Genomic DNA, 19,762 nt, shown 5'->3' with positions numbered 1-19,762 from the left:
CTGCTATTAGAGAAGACTTGTATATCGGTCGTGGTGGCTCACACCTGTAATTCCAGCACTTTGGAAGGCCAAGGCAGGCAGATGACTTAAGGTCAGGAGTTCAAGACCAGACTGGCCAACGTGGTGAAACCTCGTCTCTACTAAAAATACAAAAATTAGTCAGACACGGCCGGGCGCGGTGGCTCAAGCCTGTAATCCCAGCACTTTGGGAGGCTGAGGCGGGTGGATCACGAGGTCAAGAGATCGAGACCATCCTGGTCAACATGGGGAAACCCCGTCTCTACTAAAAATACAAAAAATCAGCTGGGCATGGTGGCGCGTGCCTGTAATCCCAGCTACTCAGGAGGCTGAGGCAGGAGAATTGCCTGAACCCAGGAAGCGGAGGTTGCGGTGAGCTGAGATCGCGCCATTGCACTCCAGCCTGGGTAACAAGAGCGAAACTCCGTCTCAAAAAAAAAAAAAAACTTAATAAACTGTAGTTCACAGTTATTATGACACCAAGTTAACTTTGCTCCATCCATTTTTAGTTGAGGTTCCAGATTTCTGCTTCAGGTTGGAAACTGCCAATGCATTGTTCAGAGTATGTCCTACTCCAAAGTCATATATTATCTTTCATATCCACATATGACAAACCAAGCCCCATTTGCTCGTTTACATTTTATTATCATTGTTATTAGTAATAAACCAATAGAAACTGAATAACAAAGGAAAAAGCTCAAGATAAATAATTCCTTCCTTGTGACTTGAAACACATGCATACACACACGTCGTCCTCTGTGTGTGCTACTTCCTCATCACATTCTGTCCTATGGCACAAATAGTTACACAAAAGTCTACAGAAGGTGAGTAGCAGACCCCAGCTGTATAAAGCTCAGGCAGACTCTCAGTCTAGATTACCAGCTTCTCTACGCTAAGTGTACTTGTGGTTTCATCCTCTTCATTTGACCCAAAATATCCTGGGAGGTCCAGCATCCTCTGCTCAGCCTCAGTGAGGCCAAATGACGTGTTGTCATAGAAGGCAAACTCGGGGTGAGCGGGGAAGCTTTGACACTTGTCTTTCCGACACTGAGAAGGGCTCAGAGGGCTGACCCTCTGGTAGCTATCTTTGAGGGATATGGGTGAAGACTGTTTCCTTGAGACACTCTTATGACTGGGGGACGGTCCCCGACGAGCTCTGTGAGGCTCTGTTCTCTCAGTTCCTGCCACTAATCCTGCCTGGCGATCTCCAAGGTCTGGTTTCCTTAAGGGCTGCCCCAAAGTGTAGGATTTAGGGAGAGGGCTTAATGGACCATCGGTTCCACCTGCCCCTTGGAAATTCTCCAGCCTCTCAGGAAACAGGTGGGCGCCTCGACTCGATGGCCTAGATCTGTCCTCTGCCTGCTCCCAGGTCCGCGTCCTAGAGCTGTAGGCGGGCGCCTGCCGCGGAGTCAGAGTGGACATGCTCCTCTCTCGGAACGGCCGGGCCTGCCTGGCTTCATGGAAACTCGCTGTCCTCCTGAAATGCGCGTTCCTGGCATGGCTCCTCTCGGAATGGCCCCCTCTGCTGCCCACGTGCCTCGCCTGTGACTTGCGGATCAGAGTCTGGCTGGGGCTTATGGCACAGCTGGCCTGCGTCACACTTAGATCCGGCCTGGAGGGAGGCCTTTCCCCAGCGCTGACCGCAGGCTGCTCCAGAAATGGGGATTTGATCCGGAACTTGTTTGCTGCAGCTTCTTCTGGGCATTCCAAGTCTAAGGGGGGGCTGGCGGCCGCGTCAATGGCAGTGTCTGTCAGGGGACTCTGAGACACGTGGTACACTTTAGTGGTTTCCGTCAGACCTTTCTTTTTCATCTCTTTTAGCTGCTGCTGGGCGAGGCGGTAGCTGAACAGAGGGGGGATTATCTTCTGGGCGTTGGACTGGAAGCTCTCGCTGCCAGAGGCATCGTCCTCGGGAGGCACCGGCCCGCTCCGCCTGTAGGTCAGAGGGATGCCTGTGTCCCCCGGACTCCCCGGGGGCCCGTCTCCTCCATCCGAGAAGCTCCCGTGCTGCTCGCTCAGCTCGCATATGTTTTCCTCGTCCGAGTTCTTCCGGAAGCTGGGGGAGTGGAGGGAGTTGTGTCGAGCAGGGGTGCTGCACTTAGGGGGGCGGCCGAATCTCCTCCACAGCGTGATGAGCACGGTGGCAATGATGATGAACAGGCACAGGGATATGCCAGTGACAGTCACGATGTTGTTGGACTTTGCTGGACCCTGGGGCTGAAGAGGAGATGGGCTGGATGGCTGGAAAGCTGAAAAAAAAAAAAAAACAAAAAAAACACACAGAGGAACAGATTTATATTTTATTTTTTTATTTTGAGAGAGAACCTCACTCTGTGGCGCAGGCTAGAGTGCAATGGACCCATCTGGGCTCACTGAAACCTCCGCCTCCCAGGTTCAAGCAATTCTCCTGCCTCAGCTTCCCAAGTAGCTCGGATTATAGGCGTGTGCCACCAACCCTGGCTAGTTTTTTTGTATTTTTAGCAGAAACGAAGTTTCACCATATTGGCCAGGCTGGTCTCAAACTCCTGACCTGTGATCCGCCCACCTTGGCTTCCCAATGTGCTGGGATTATAGCTGTGAGCCACTGCACCTGCCCCCAATACGTATTTTCTAGTATTGTTTGCTCTGCTCAGTTTTAAGGTATCTGAGTCACTTGCTCGAATTATCTAGCAGTTAAGGAATGAAGGAACATATACAAGGATTGGGATTTCTGGTCTTACATATGGATTTCTACTAGCAGCTGAAGCTAAACAGGATCACCAAAGGGAAAACACTGCACAGAGACCTACAGAAGCAAGGTGACCTGCTAACCCATAAACAAGGTGACTCTGTGCTCACCAGCTACTGCTAGAATTGGCCTCCAAGTTTCCACACAGAAGTAGCATGTAGAAATTTTCAAGGTAAAAATCGGTGTTCACTTAGGATAATGTAAATGTGGTACCTATAGTTAAATGTACCTCTGAGAGGCACATCAGAAAATACCAAGTATAAAATGCAAAATGCAAAATGATTTAGGTAGGCCAAATTTAGGTACCTACATTTGCACATCTTAGGAGAAATTAATTGATGAAAATGAGACGTGGCAAAATATAACACAACTCATTTAGCCCTTCTAATATCCAGAAGCTGTCTTTCCTAAGTGTTAAAGCCTCTGAGTTCTCACTCTTCTATTTTCAGCCATCCACTCCCCTTCCTACCTTATATGTGAGGGGATTTTTCTTCTTTTTCCCTGCTTGCTCAAACTGGTTTGTCCCATGGTCATCAAAATGTTTCATCAAAACGTAGGCTCCACCTGGAGCCTCTATCTGTACTGCCACTGAAACACCTGGAAACGTGAGACCCTCAGCTCCCAACTCTTTCCCCTTTGGTCCACTGTCCTATGGCTTTTTTTCCCATGGTTGTATCACCACCACCAGCTCTGTGCTTCATCTTCTCCACCCGTCCTCCCACTATCCCCTAGGGGACAGCTGATGACAAATTTCCCAACATTCCTAACTGATCCACAGAACACTACCTTCACCTCCTTGTCCCACCTGAAGCCAGACTACCCTGCAGGGCCTGGTTTCCTCCAATCCTCTCAGTGGAAGCTGTCACACATACTTTCTTTAGAAGTAAACAGGGCCAGCAGCAGAGTGTGCTCCTCAAGCTCATTCCTATTGCTATTTCCAATCTGCGCCCTTCACCTCCCTAGAAAGCTTCCATTCCTTTGATGGCTATGCCATCCTGGCCAACCACTGTTCCACTCCTCCCTCAACACCATCATCTCCCAACCTCCTACTAGCCATCAGTCACTCTAGCACCTGGGTCCCAGCCTCTCTCACTATCCCAGAGCTAGGAGCATCTAGGTGACTTCAGGTCCATCCAAACCTTCCCACTATCTGCTCCTCTTCTAAAATGTTAAACTGCTCAACCTGCTCTCTATCTGTGTTCACTATTCTCACTCACTCACTATTACTAAACTGAGACTTCTGATTCTCCAGCCCTCCATTTTCTCGTATCTGCCAGACACTTCCTAGCCTTACTTCTGCCCCTAGCCAATTTACAACCATGATTTATTACTGAAACCACTTTCCTTCCAACAACCTCAACTCTCTCAACCTCTAACACTGAGCTATACCCCTTCCCCTGCTCTGCAGCAGAAGTCCAACCCTAGATATGTGAACCTCAGACATGTGAATTCCCAGCTGCTGCACCCAGGTCCTGAGCACTGGTGAAGAAAATGACACAACCATGCAGGATCAGTGCCCCCGCATAGTCACAGCACCCAACCTCAGCTGCCCACAAATCCTTCGGTGGGTCCCCTACAACACCTGCTCCCAATTTCACCACTTCCTTAAGCCCCTATCAATCCACTTCCTTAGCACTCTAGTAGGTCACACACACACACACAAAACAGAAGTCATCAGGCAAGTCCATGCCCGGCTTCTTCTGCCATCCTCCTCTGCCCCATAAACTTATTAGCAGCCACACCTCTATTTACCTTTTTTCCACATGATCAGTGGGAGAACTGTCCTCCTATAAAAGGTGAGGCCACAAGCAAATACTCTCTAGGCCTCCCTTGTCCAGGGGCCCCTCTGCAGCAAATATCTCTAGCTACTCCTCCATATAGCTCTTTTTCCTCAGCATAGAAACATACTCAAGCTCTTCTCACTTTATTTTTTTTGAGATGGAGTCTTGCTCTGTCACCAGGCTGGAGTCCAGTGGCACAATCTTGGCTCACTGCAACTTCCGCCACCCGGGTTCAAGTGATTCTCCCGCCTCACCCTCCCAAGTAGCTGGGCCTACAGGCGTGCACCACTATGTCCAGCTAATTTTTGTATTTTTAGTAGAGATAGGGGTTTTACCATGTTGGCTAGGGATGGTCTCGATCACCTGACCTTGTGATCCACCTGCCTCAGCCTCCCAAAGTGCTGGGATTACAGGCGCAAGCCACCACGCCCGGCCAGGCTCTTCTCACTTTAAAAAGACCCTTCTCACTTTAAAAAGACCCTTCTCACACTCTCAGCCGTATCTTGCCCTTTGTCTTCCTGGTCATGCTTACTGAAAAGAAGAGTCTGCCTTGCTTACTGCTGCTACATCACCTCTATCTCCTGCAACCTATCCCCAATATTCCAATTAAACAGCTGCCACCAAGGTTATGAATGACCTCCCAACAGTCAAATGCAAAGGAGTCCGTTTTACAGCATTGGCTACTGTTAGATAGCTCTTCCAACTCTCTCTCTCCCTTTTGGTTTCAGTGGGAATATTCACTTATGTAAATTAGAGAGAAGAGCATGGATTTTAGCTCCAAGGAGAGCTAGATTCCATTCCTGGATCCATTAACTCTACCATCTCCATTGGATATCCCACCACCTCCATCTCAAAATGTCCGAGACTCACCATCTCTGCCTAGAACATGTGCTTCCTCTGATATATAAGATCTCAAAGGAATGGAATCACAGTTCACACGGTTTCTAGTTCTAAAATCCTGGGTTTCATCCCTTATGCCTCCTTCTCCATCACTTGCCACATACAGAGTCTGAATCCTCCTCTCTCTCCATCACAATTGCTGGCACTTCATTTTGCACATAGGTTCCTGAAAAACTCTTTAACAGGTACATCTGCTGCCGTGCCTAACCTTCTGATTTATACTCCATGCTACAGCCAGATAGAGATATCACGAAAACACAGATCCCAACCTTCAAAGCCCCTCAGGATATGGACCCCGTTTACTTGGCTGGCCTCATGTTTCCCACCCCTCCCTGGCACACTATCATCCAGCCACATTAAACTACTTTCAGTTCTCCAGTTCTCTTACTGTGCCATCTTCCATGCCTTCATTCATTGCTCTCTTTGCTAAAACGCCCATTTTCACCTACTTCACCTGGGGGACACCTCAGCTCTCAAATTTCAGCTCAAATACCACCTCCTTGGCCAGGCGTGGTGGCTTATGCCCGTAATCCTAGCACGTTGGGAGGCTGAGGTGGGCAGATCACTTGAGGCCACGAGTTTGAGACCAGCCTGGCTAATATGATAAAACTCCATCTCTACTAAAAATATAAAAAATTAGCTGGGCTTGGTGGCATGTACCTTTAGTCCCAGTTACTTGGGAGGCTGAGGCAGAAGAATTGCTTGAACCTGGGAGGCAGAGGTTGCAGTGAGTTGAGATCGTGTCACTGCACTCCAGCCTGGGCAACAGAGCAAGACTCCGTCTCAAAAAAACAAAACAAAACAAAACAATTATCACCTCCTCCAAGACTGGAAATGTTTTGAGCTTGGATTATTACTCCTGAAAGCTTCTATAGCAAGCTGTGGATACATTTTTAATTGTAGGCCCTGTAATATTGTACTGAGTATTAAGCCTGTTTATGTGCCTTCCGAGATACTATAAGCCTCTTCTAGACAGTAATATCTTATTAATACATTCCGAACCACAGTCACAGTAACTTGCATAGTTAGTGCTCAATAAACACTAGTGATTCATTCCTTCATTATTAAAAAGGAAATAGCAAAATGATCAATATTCCAACAGATGGAACATAGGTGAAACAGCAATTTAATTGTGCTACTACTCTCTTATTGAACAAGGTAGACCAAATAATGTACAACTACAATCAGACCTTGGCATAAGAACATTCTTTTAAAGCCAAACCAACCTCTGAACTCCCAAACAAGTGAAAACAGTTGAATGATGACAGACTTGTTCCCTGATGGATCACTTCCCTCAACTACAGTGGCTCCTCATGACAGGGGTAGCAGCATTGCTAGGACACGCTGTGAACCTCTTCAATTAACTGTTATCTTTTTACTCTGGCTGGCTTCCTTTAAAATCATAGCTGGAGAAAGGCCCAAAAGCTGCTGGCCTCAACCATCTCTATCTCTAGTTTTTCCTATTTCACATGAACTGAAGGAGATTTGTTGATGTTATGCAGCCTGTGAATATATCTTTACATTTCCAAAGAATGGAAAATAGGTTGACTAGGAAAGAGAACACTTGGAAGAAAGGATCGTTTTTATCCACATGAGCAATTATCTGAGGACCACTTACAGTAGAGGCAGGCGAGTCTGTAGGACATACTCTTCTTGCTAACTTAAAATGTCCAATTTCCAGTTCCTACTCAGTATTAAAGAATTAAGATGCCAGAATATGACGTAATATCACATTTCTTAAAAATGATTGTTAATTCCAGGTTGTTGAGGCTTCTTCTAGAAAGCCAAATTGTCCTGTATATAAAAGCAAGGTATTCAGGATAGGTAGCTTGGCAAGGAGTCACATCTAGTGCCCCCACTTTCTAGCTTCATGGTCGTGGACAGGCCACTCATCCTCTCTATCCCCCACGGTCCTCATCTGCAATGTAGAGATAAGAATATGCCTACTTTATGTGTGCAGGGCTCTTAGAAAAATGCCTGGCAGGCAGTAAGCTCTCAAGAAGTCTGAGCCCAGCCCAATGACACCTACTTTGTGGAATTACTGTCAGCCTGAAGTGAGATTATGTATTTTAAGTGTTGCCACATAGCAGATAATCAATAATGGTAATACCAATAAATAGATATTTTTGTCACATATAAAAGAATAGCAGTCACCAGTGGCCACTGAGTTTAAATTCATCTGAGTGTTATGGAACTCAGATATGAAATGTCTGCATACATGATCCCATCCCAGAATTGAGAGGATGAGGTATATTTGAAGGAAGTTATAGACACAGAAGGTCTGTGGAAAGTGGAGAGGACTTATAAAGAGAAGAGGAGACAAAGAATAGAGCTTTAGGAAACAGACCAAAATATCACTGAAGAAATAATGAATTCAGGGCAGGGCCTATGAAAGAAGACAGGCAGATGGAGGCCTAGGAGAAGAGCCTGGCTAGAAGCTACAATAAGAAAAAAACAACAGAAGAAAGAATAATATCCTAAAAATGATGGAATGAAGGGAACAAGTCCTATGATACTGGCTGGGAAAATAATATAGCAGCAAGGAGTTTCTAAGGCCACAGGTGGGGACACTGGCTGAGATGCTGCCAGGTGCCTGTGGTTTGGGCTAAAAGGTACTTTGAGAACCAAACACAGAAAAGCACATAACTCCTCCAGATCCCAAAGAAACAAGGAACTAAGATGCTCTCTTAACCTGGAATTGGAGAGTACGAAAAGACGGGACTTGACAGGACTTTAAGAGTCAGGACCAGAGCAGAGACTGGCCAAGTCAATGTGGATTGTCTGTCAGGAGACGAGACGGTGTGTGGGAAAAGCAGTGACTATTCAGTGTGTGACTCGTGGTAAGTGAACAAGATTCAGCTTCATAAGCTGGGGCAAACCTAACTGAACCACGCGAGCAACTTACCTATAGACCATTTACACCACATACTCACTGACCAGCTACTAGCATGTGCCTTGAAGATGCTTAGAAGATGCAGGAAAGGCCAGTCCCCAGAAGAGAGCAAGAAGAAATGTCCCTCTGGGTAGGGGCAGTAAGGAATAACTTAGGCCACAGGGGATTAGACAGGGAGTCTGCCCCATTTTGACAAATACTGGTCTATGTCGTCCCCTGGCTTTTCTGGGTTGATAGGGAGAAAACTTAAGGAAAATTGTTTTTCCACAGTTTTGGTGGGGAAAAACGGAGGGAGAAATTAAAAAAAAAAATCTTATGAGGAAATGGTCCCTTCTCCATTTTTTGCATTTTTAGAAATGATTTAATATGGCTGAATTCTTAATATTTCCTTATCATATCCCTATCTTCTACAGTGGTAAATCCCATCATGTCACTGGTAAGCTACTCTCCCAGCTATTCCCAGTCTTAGATACACTAGTGAATAAAGGGCTGGTACAACCAACAGCAATCACAGAGCATTCATGAATCTATTCTTGATCTCAGACTTGTAACTCTTGGGCAGACCTGGGTTCAATACACCTTCTGATGAAGGATCCGAGGAGAGACTCCTGAAGGAAGCAAGAATACCTACCAGCACACTCCTCCAGGGAACACAGGGAGGTCTCCAAGGACATTCCAGGGCAGCGAGGTCTGGAGGGGAAAGAAGTGAGACACTCTCGGCGACGCTCTCTGACACCATCCCCACATGTGGTGCTACACTGGCTCCACGGCTGCCACAGTCCCCAAGTTTCTGCAAGGATATAAGTTATGCTTTTAATGCTAGTTCATTTGAGAGTCAGTATTTAACTGCACCCAAATGAAACAGCAAAACTCAAATCTCAGGTCTTGAAAAGTCTGTGAGTAAAGGCATTCCCAGATGTAGAAAGCTGAAGAGTTGCTCCTAACTTAAAAAAAGAAAGAAAAACTGTATAATTTACAAAATCTTAACCTTTCCAAGACCCACCAAAGAGCTAAAGTCACAGGACAACTAACTATCCTGCAATATAAGGAAAGATAGGATCCTCCAAAGAAAAATGAGATGCAACTTGTTTACCAGGGGCAGAGTTCACCTAAAAATGTCATGAACCGCTGAAAGTCTAGTGGATTAGCACAGAATATAGAACCACTATGACTCACATACACAAGCAGAATTTATACTCACTTGCAGGATCTTCTCCATGGATCTCATTAAATACAAGAAGGAGTGAGGGCAGGCACAAGACCAGACAAAGCCTCCCTCATGGTGGAGGCCCAAGGAGGGAAGGGGCAGCACTGTGGAAAAGACACAAAACCTCACCTAGATCCTCTCTCCATTTCCATTACTGAATAAAATCTTCAACCACTTGGGAAAATGCCTCAAACCCTATCATTCTAAGAGCACCAGTTGATATCAACTGCTTCTAGAGAATGGAAAAAGAAACTCCTTCACCCTTGGGGAAGAGCCAAAATTATCCTGGGCCCAGACTATTAGAGATTTTCTACCACTGGGGAGGAGCAGGATCATCAAGAAGTTCCCACTCCCGAAACTTAGGAACACAGCACTTGCCTAACACTGAGTTTGAACTAGAACAGGAGAATGCCCTCCCTCTGCTCCAGGCTAGCAAGTGCCAAGTATCAAGTAACAACAGTCTACTTCTGAGGAAGAGGCAGAGCAAGAGGTGAAAGCCTCTCTGATGTACAGGTTCACAACCAAAGCTGAGGGTGGGACAGAGCATGGAGAAAACCCCTATGGTGATGCAATGCCTGCCCTAAACACAAAGTAACACTAGAAAAATTTCAAATGTGATAAGCACTGAGGGTAGCCATAGCAGTGGTAAAAACCCAGATACAGTTCAATTCCTTACTACATTAACCCAATACGCACATCAAAGGCCCAGCAAAAACAGAGGTATGACCATTTCCAGGCGTAAATACCATGTCTACGGTTTCAAACAAGGTGTCCAGCTTTCAATTCAAAATTATTAGACACAAAAAGAAGGGGGGGGGAAACATAAAACTATCAAGATTGAAAGTAATCAAGATAACCAGACTCAGATGTGACCCAGATATTAGAACTGTCAGAGAAAGAATTTAAAATAGCTATGATAAATATGTCAAAGACTTCAGTGGAAAAGGTGAACAAGATGCATAAACAGATGGAAAATTTCATCAGACAGTTGGAGACTAAAAAATCAAATGTTATAATTTTAAAGTATAGTAACACAGATGAAGAAGGCTTATCAATAGACTTGACACAGTTGAGAAAAAAAAACAGTAAATGTGAATATAGGTAAATAGAAATGTCTCAAACTAAAACACACAAAGAGGAAAAAAAGAGTAAATAAAACAGAATAGAAGACCAGAGAGCTGTGGGGCAGTAACAGACAGACTCCCATACATGCAATTGGAATACCAGGAGGAGAAGATAGAATAGGACACAGTAAATATGTCTAAGAACTCTCCAAAGTTAATGAAAGACTCCAAACTACAAGTCTAAGATGCTCAGAAAACACCAAGCAGGATAAATACAAAAAGCAATACAGTGCTCAAAGTGCTGAAAACCAAAACCAAACCAAAAGGTTTGAAGGGTGGGAGAATATACCACCAGAGAAGAATGACAATAAGAATTACAGCTGACTTCTTGACAAAATTATCCAAGCCAGAAGATAACAGAATGTCATCTCTAAAGTACTGAAAGAAAAATCTACCACCCCAGTAAAACATATATATATATATATATATATATATATATATATTTCAAAAATAAAGGAGAAATAAAGACTTTTTAAGATAAACAAAAATGGAGATCATGTATTACCAGCAGTCCTTAAATACAAGAAATGTTCAAAGAAATCCTTCAGGCAGAAAGAAAATGTTACCAGAAAAAAATCTGCCTTTATACAAAGAAATGAAGAGTGCTGGTAACAGTATATATAAAGATAAATATAAAAATCGTTTTTGTCATTTGTAAATGCTCTAAAATATAATTGATAGCCTAAAGCGAAATAGTAGCAATGTATTCTGTGTTTAATAGCATATATAGGGCCAGGTGCAGTGGCTCATGCCTGTAATCCCCGCACTTTGGGAGGCCGAGGAGGGCGGATCACGAGGTCAGGAGCTTGACACCAGCCTGGCCAACATGGTGAAACCCCATCTCTATTAAAAAACTACAAAAATTAGCCAGCATGGTGGTGCATGCCTATAATCCCAGCCAGCTATTTGGGAAGCTGAGGCAGGAGAATTGCTTGAACCTGGGAGGCAAATGTTGCAGCTGAGATAGCACCATTGCATTCTAGCCTGGGCAATAAGAGCAAACTCCATCTCAAAAAAAAAAAAAAAAAGCATATATAAAGTAAAATTGTGACAACAATCACACAAAGAATGGGTGGAGTGAATTGGGAGTATACTGTTCAAAAGTCCTTATAGTACACATGAAGCAATATAATACTTGGAGGTGGACTGAGAGTAAAGATGTATATTGTAAACTCTAGGACAACCGCTAAATAAATACTTTTTTTTCTGAGACGGAGTCTGCTCTGTCACCCAGGCTGGAGTGCAATGGCGTTGGCAACCTCCACCTCCCAGGTTCAAGTGATTCTTGGGCCTCAGCCTCCCGAGTAGCTGGGATTACCGGCATGCGCCATGATGCCCAGCTAAGTTTTTTTGTATTTTTAGTAGAGCCGGGGTTTCATCAAGTTGGCCAGGCTGGTTTCAAATTCCTGATCTCAAGTGATCCACCTGCCTTGGCCTCCCAGAGTGATGGGATTACAGGCATGAGCCACCAGGTCCAGCCCATTAAATACATTTTTAAGGTATAAACAATAAACCAATAGTATAAAGTAAATCATTAAAATATTCAATTAATCTAAAATAAGGAAGAAAAAAAGAGAAAAAAAAACAGAATGGATGTAACAAATATAAATCCAGCAAAATAAATCTTAATCCAACCATATAATGATAAAACTAAAGAACCTAAACACTAAGTTAAAAGGCAGAGATTGTCAGATTAGATAAAAAAGCATGATTCAACTAACTATATGTTGTTTTTTTAAAAGCCCACTTTACATATAAAGACATACATATGTTAAAAGTAAAAAGATGGAAGCTATTCCTTATGAACATTAAGCAAAAGAAAACTAAAGTAACTAGATTAATATCAAACAAAATAGATTGCACAACCAGGGATATTACCAGGGATAAAGAGCAACATTATACAGTGATAAAAGGGTCAATTCAGCATGGGACTTTAATCCTAAATGAGAACGTACCTAACACTGGAGCTTCAAAATACACACAAAACCCTCCCAGTTATTATTGATTGATAAATATGAATATCTCATCCAAGCAGATATGCAATCACTGCCAGATAGAATAAATGAGTAATTTCCCTATAAAGAATTATTTTGGCAGGCATGGTGGTGCACGCCTGTAAATCCCAGCACAGGCCAGGCAGGTGGATCACTTGAGCTCAGGAATTTGAGACCACCCTGGGCAACATAGCAAAACCCATTTCGACAAAAAAATACAAAAATTAGCCAGGGATAGTGGCATGCACCTGTAGTACCAGCTACTTGGGAGGCTGAGGTAGGAAGATCACCTGGGCCGGGGGAAGTCGAGGCTTCAGTAAGCCATAATCATACCACTGCTCTCCAGCCTCAGCAGCAGAGTGAGACACTGTCTCAAAAAAAAAAAAAAGAATTATTCTAAGTCCCCTCTCTATGACTACCCATCCAACCCCAAGATCTAGCAGATCCTGCCAACATTAGGCACCAACACAGACTCTGTATAAAAGACTCTTCATCCTTTGTGGACAAAAACTTCTAATGCAGCCAAAGGTCTACAAAGCACTACAAAACATAAAACATGCAGGGCAGATGCATTCTCAGGTGAGCCAAGTGGTGCAATCTTTGGAGTGAGTAATGGAATATGAGTTCTTTACAGCAATTAAAAGGATTTTCACAAGAGTGGGAGGGTTACAAACCAGTGCCCTGGACCAGCATCAACTGAGGTGTGCTAATTATGTTCCATCTAGAGGTCCAAGTGAAGACAATATTAGTTCTGTGCCTCTGAGATCACACTGCAGCTCCTCGTACAGCATAACAATGAGCTGGCTTTGTCCTCAAAGCTTCAGAGCTATTCCAATACTAAGCGTCACTGCTTGAAAGGCTTTGAGAATCACAGTCTGAGTGATAGTACTGTGATTTATTTTTGGAAAATCTACTGGAAATCCCACTACTGTAAAATCTAAATTGAAAATTAAGTCAATATATAGTTTATCCTTCTCCATGCTCACATTTAAGACCACAAAATGTAGAATTACACATGCTAAGAATTTTTTTGTTATTCCATCTGAGCTCTTTTACTTTATATAACTTATTTAAATACATAGAGTCATTTGTCAAACTAAAAATAAAAATTCCACTACTGAGGATCAGAAAAAAAATCAGTTTTGATTTTAAAAAAGTATATATATTTTTAGATTTAAAAATTTTATATGTGTGTGTGTATATATACACACACATACATACATACATACATAAATACATACATATATAATGGAACTCATATTCCATTACTCACTCCAAAGATTGCACCACTTGGCTCACCTGAGAATGCATCTCCCTGCACGTTTTCTTTATGTTTTGTAGTGCTTTGTATACCTTTGGCTGCATTCTAAGTTTTTGTCCATAAAGGATGAAGAGTCTTTGATGCAGAGTCTGTGTTGGTGCCTAGTGTTGGCAGGATCTGCCAGATCTTGGGGTTGGATGGGTACTGATAGAGAGGGGACTTAGAATAATTATTTTTTTTCTTTTGAGACAATGTCTCATTTTGCTGCCAAGGCTGGAGTGCAGTGGTGTGATTATGGCTTACTGAAGCCTCAACTTCCTCCAGCTCAGGTGATCCTCCTATCTCGGCCTCCTGAGTAGCTGGTACTACAGGCACATACCATTATCTCTGGCTAATTTTTGTACTTTTTGAGGAGATGGGTTTTTGCTATGTTGCCAGGCTGATCTTAAACTTCTGAGCTCAAGCAATCCACCTGCCTTGGCCTCCCAGAGTGCTGGGATTTACAGGCATGTGCCTGTAAATCCTCTGTTTCCCAGGTTCAAGCGATTCCCTTGCTTCAGCCTCCCAAATAGTTAGGACTATAGGCGCATGCCAAAAAGCCTGGCTAATTTTTGTATTTTTAGTAGAGACCGGGTTTCACTTTGTTGGCCCGGCTGGTCTCGAACTCCTGACCAAGTGATTCACCCACCTTGGCCTCTCAAAGTGCTGGGCTTACAGGTGTGAGCCACTGTTCCTGGCTAAAAGCAAAAATCTTAATGTTAAAAAAAAAAAATCTCATTTGGAAATGTTGTGTTGTTTCCCCTTTAAAATAATAGCTTGTAGGATACCAAACGATAAAACAAAATGAATATTTAAGCTAAGCTTTTATGTCTCAATTTCTAAATCAAATTAATCAAACAGTAAACACAGGAAATCACTCAAAGCAATGATCAAATTTAATTAGGCAAATATTTGGCCAGGCATAGTGGCTCATGCCTATAATCCCAGCACTTTGAGAATCTGAGGTGGGTGGATCACGAGGTCAGGAGATCGAGACCATCCTGGCTAACACAGTGAAACCCCATCTCAAATAAAAATACAAAAAAAAAAAAATTAGCTGGGCATGGTGGCACATGCCTGTAATCCCAGCTACTTGAACCCGGGAGGCAGAGGTTGCAGTGAGCTGAGACCATACTGCATTCCAGGTGGGGTGACAGAGCAAGATTCCATCTAAAAAAAAAAAAAATTAGGCAAATATTTGTAAATGTCTTAAGTAACTCCATCTGATCCCTGAAGATCTCTGCTAATAACTTTGAAGAAAATACTTGGCAAATGGGAACTCTTTAGATAACTGTAGTTCACATGTTGGAAATGAACAGCAAAATGCCAATACTCCAAATAGTCCTTCTTCATGAATGAAAGGCCGTTTTGTTTTATCCTGTTCCTGTTTAGATGTCCATACATGTGCTCACACTACATAACAAACCTGTTTTTCCAGGCTAAATGCCTTTCAGGCTTTTATAGAGGGTTTTAATTTTGAAAAAGCAAAATATGTCTTAAATGTGAAAAGGGAGGTTTGTTTCTACCCATAAGACTACCTGAAGGAATGCTGCCTTTGAAATATTCACATCTGCAAGGCATTTTGTTCAAGAAACCAAGGTATCTAAACAAATCATGATTATAAGAAAATTCTATAGACATAGCAGAGTAGCTATAAGAGTAGGAAGAGCAGTAGAACCTGGGATAAGCAGTTCAGATTTTCTTTGCATAGAACAAGGCTTCCTTATATTGAACAAATCATTCTTATGCCCTGGGCTCCCAAGTGGTTGTGGGTCTTCTAAGAGATGGGTGGCACAAGATGAAACAGTAAGTTAAGGAGGAAAAAACAGAACCTTTTTTTTCAACCTAAAAGCTTAGTACTACTTAATACATGAATTGGGTCAATTGCATGGAAGGCAGTTATAGAATTGTGGTCAAAGCAAACTCTCAAGCTCGTCTACCTGGATTTGTGTTCTGACCCTACTATTTAAACACCATTGACCTTGGGAAAATTACTTCACCTTTCTGTGCCTCCATTTCATCACCTATAAAATTGACAATGCAATGAGTTGAACTCATAGATTCGTTATGAGGACTATATGGGTTAGTATCCATAAAGCACTTAGAACAGTGCCTGGTGCAAAGTAATCACTGTGCAAATATTTATCCCATTAAGTGGAATAAAGATTACGAATAGTCATTTCTGGCAAATTCATTATGTATTTGCTATAAATTATTTACTTATTATCCTAAGATCCTCAGACATGTTTAGAAGAAGAGACAAGCATAAAACACATTATTCTATTTTCAAAAGGAACTAATAAATTCAGTGTGAGTCAGTGGCTTATACAAGTCATGGTGGGCCCCTAAATAGTACCATTTGGCAAAAAAGATACTCTCTACTGGTCAGAGCTGTCAATCTAGATAAAAAATAAAAGAAGAACTCAGTTCAGTCATAAATTTATATACTAAAAACACAGGAAATCACTGAGGTTCCTGTCTCAAGCATAAATTTGATTTCTCAGACCAATACAGTCAGAGTTTGTCTGCCACACCAAGAATCAGGGTCTCCAGGCATGTTTAGCTCCCCCAGTTACTGCCCCCAGCCCTGCTATTCAGATATATCTGGCAGTTGCTACATGGGGCAGCCCCTTTGGGAGCCCCTGACCACCCTCCACCTGGACACACAGAGAACCACTCCCATTCTGCCCTTTTCCCATCTGCCCGCTGCTGCTGCTGCTGCTGCTGCTGCTGCAGGAAAAACTCCAGCCTTTAGACATGGAGTGGAAGCATCTGTGGAAAGCCCAGCAGCCAGAAAAACCAACAAGGTGGACCTCCTGCCCCCATGTGACCTTAATCAAATGGCCCCAATTTCTCGACTTCCCTTGATTCATTTCCATTAAATTCAGTCAGATTTATGTTCCCCCCGAATGAGTATTTTCTTTGGAAAAGGCAAGAATATTGGGTTGGGCACGGTGGCTCACGCCTGTAATCCCAGCACTTTGGGAGGCCGAGCCAGATGGATCACCTGAGGACAGGAGTTCAAGACCAGCCTGGCCAACCCCATCTCTGCTAAAAATACAAAAATTAGCTGTGTGCAGTGGTGCGTGTTTGTAATTCCAGCTACTCAAGAGGCTGAGGCAGAATGTCTTGAACAAGGGAGGTGGAGATTGCAGTGAGCCAAGATTGTGCCACTGCACTCCAGCCTGAGCAGCAGAGCAAGGTCAAAAAAACAAAAAAACGAAAAAAGAAAAAAAAAAACAACAACAACAACAAAAAAAAAAACACCAAAAAAAGAATATCTTAGATGAGTAAATTCATTCAATCTAATTGTTCTTCTCCTAACACCTAGTTGAGACTAGCCAAATCTGAGTCCAATTTTCACTTAATAAGCATGTATTGAACACATCTGAATGTGCCAGGCATATTAGTGGGCCAAATAAAGACCATAACAAGCTTCATAGCAGCACAAATCAGGTTTTGCCACCAAGTGAACTTCCCCCATCTGCTGTGCAGAGGGGATGCATAGGGAGAGAAAGACAAACAAGCAATGGCAGAAGTGATAAATGCCATGAAAGAAGAACGAAAAGATACAGCAGAGGAATTGAACCCGAGGTCATGGGAGAGTAACCCAAGCGGAGACCTGGAGGATGGGTTAATGTTAACCAGGAAGGTGACAGGAAGGTGCTCTAGGCCCCAGCGCAGAGATGGTGACTGCGGGGTCCTGGGGGCAGCCTGACCATGGAAGGTTTGACTGACAAAGTAAGTTAAGGAGGGAAAAACAGAACCTTTTTTTTCAATCTAAAAGCTTTGTACTATTTAATACATGGATTGACAGTCGATTGCATGGAAGGCAGTTACAGAATAGTGGTCAAAGCAAACTCTCAAGCTCGTCTACCTGGATTTGTGTTCTGACCCTACTATTTAAACATCACTGACCTTGGGAAAATTACTTCACCTTTCTGTGCCTGCATTTCATCACCTATAAAACTGATCATGTAAACTTTGCCCAGTGAGATGACCCAGTGAAATGACTTTTAAGCAGGAGAATAGCCTGCTTAAAATTCAGCTGACCTGAATTTTAAACAATCCCTTTGGATGCAGTGAGAGAATGAAGTAGACAGATGGAAACCAACTAGGAATCTAAGAGTCTAGGCAAGGAGTAATAGAGGTTTAATCCAAGTGGTATCAGTGGAACTGGGGAGAAGTGGAGAGATTGAGACACCCAGGAGACAAAGCCATAGGACTCAGTAATGTATCATTTAAAGGAGATAAAGAGGAAGACTCCTGGCTTCTGGTTTGATCCATAAGATGGTTGGGGAAGACCTATACTGAGAAGCAGGGTTGGGGGTACGACGATGAGTAAGTAAGTCCAGAAATGCTGCTTCTGAGGTGCCAGGGAGACATCCAAGGGATGCAGCACCTGGATGCAGGAGACAAGTAGGGGAGACACACCCATCTGGAGCCATCAGCATCAAGGTTAATCACCTGGCAAGTGTGTGAAGAGTAAATGACAAGACGACTAGCACTTAAGGGAGACAGGCAGTGGAACTGGGAGGCCAAGGAGACTATGAAGAAGCAAGCAGGGAGGTGGGAGGTGAGCAGGGTGAGTGTGGTGTCACAGAATCAAGGTCAATGAAGACACTGGCTGAACTGTCCCTGCATTTGGAGTCCTGTACCTCATTTGCTGGCTGCCTCAGTGAGAGTATTTCAGGGGAGGACTTAAGTGTGGAAGCCAGTTTGCAATAGGTTGAAAAGTGAATGGGAGGCAAAAAAAGAACTCCAAAGCACCAGGCAAATTTGTCAAGTAGTTTTTGGGCTATAAAAGGAAGAAGAAAGAGGGTGATGTCTGGGGGAGAACACGGGGTCAGGATGGTTTTTGTTTTGGGACAAAAAAATTAAGTACATTTCAAAACTGATGAGAGTCTGTAAAGGAAGGACAGTTAAGGATGGGAGAGAGAGGGAATAATGAGTAAGAAGGTTCCTGAAATGAGCAGAGGGGCTGAGGTCCACAGTGGAGGGAAGGAATAACACTTCTTCCATGGTGGCAGGGAGGGAGGGGAGAGAATGGGTCTGACGTCTACAGGTGTACAGATCTTTTGGTGGGAGAGTAGAGTTCCCACTTAACGGCTTCCAGATGCTCTGCATGGTGGGTGGCAAATCAACTATGAGAGTTAACCAGTGGGCAGGGGTTGAGGTCTGAGAGGAGTGGAGAAGGTCTGAAAGGGCTGTTGTGTAGGAAAGGAGCATTGGCCTGGGTGACATGCTGAGCAGCATGCAGGTCCTGCCAAGGGTGAAAGCATGATCGACCCATGGTGCAGCCTTAGAAGTGGTGCAGTGGGTGGCTGGCAGATGGCTGGATACATGCAGAGCTGAGGTGTGTCCTGGCAGGGGTATCAGAAGGACAATGAGGCTAAGGAGTTTAGGATATTGGCAGGAGGGTGGTTAAAGGGATGAGCCACGGAATATAGGCTGCATAGAAAAGGGAGTACAAGGAAGGAAGTGGCCAGTGGAGAAGGAGAAAGCCAAAGCAAAGGGACTTAAAGAGAGGAAGTGGGTAAATTTGCAGCAAGGAACACTGGGAGTTTCAGACAAAGTCAGGCTTGTGCAGCGAGGGGACACTGGGCTTACTTGGGATAAAGATAAAAGCAAACGAGACGATTTCTGCCAAATTAAACTACTTGCTAAGACCAGACTTTTCTCCAAGAAAATGGAAAGAAATGCAAAGAGCAGCATAGGGAATGAATGGACTTGTCAGAACCCCTTTGTGATTTCTTTGTGATTAGGTAGGGCATTACACAAAGAATACAGAATCTGAATACATTTTTAAAAATCTTG

The 19,762-nt window shown here is 43.6% G+C and overlaps 1 protein-coding gene across 7 annotated transcripts in view; it reads right to left on the bottom strand.

Moving 5' to 3' along the window:
• Positions 1 to 642: 642 nt before the first annotated feature.
• The window catches only part of THSD1 (thrombospondin type 1 domain containing 1), a 28,471-nt gene continuing 9,351 nt past the window's right edge, over positions 643 to 19,762 (bottom strand). For 5 of the 7 annotated variants that reach the window (XM_032277294.1, XM_032277296.1, XM_032277298.1 and 2 more), the window contains 3 exons: positions 8,952 to 9,110; positions 8,333 to 8,446; positions 643 to 2,267 (listed from right to left, as the gene is read on the bottom strand). In XM_032277294.1, coding sequence (XP_032133185.1) covers positions 889 to 2,267; positions 8,333 to 8,446; positions 8,952 to 9,110 — 1,652 coding nt within the window. In that variant the 3' untranslated portion in view covers positions 643 to 888. The remainder of the gene's footprint in view (positions 2,268 to 8,332; positions 8,447 to 8,951; positions 9,111 to 19,762) is intronic. The other 2 variants (XM_032277299.1, XM_032277300.1) reach the window with 2 other exon arrangements.

Source organism: Sapajus apella, unplaced genomic scaffold, assembly GCF_009761245.1.
Source record: "Sapajus apella isolate SASKATOON/1434 unplaced genomic scaffold, GSC_monkey_1.0 scaffold9, whole genome shotgun sequence".
NCBI lineage: Eukaryota > Metazoa > Chordata > Mammalia > Primates > Cebidae > Sapajus > Sapajus apella.
Note: the sequence above shows the minus strand (reverse complement) of the source record. Positions and strands in the feature narration are given on the sequence as shown.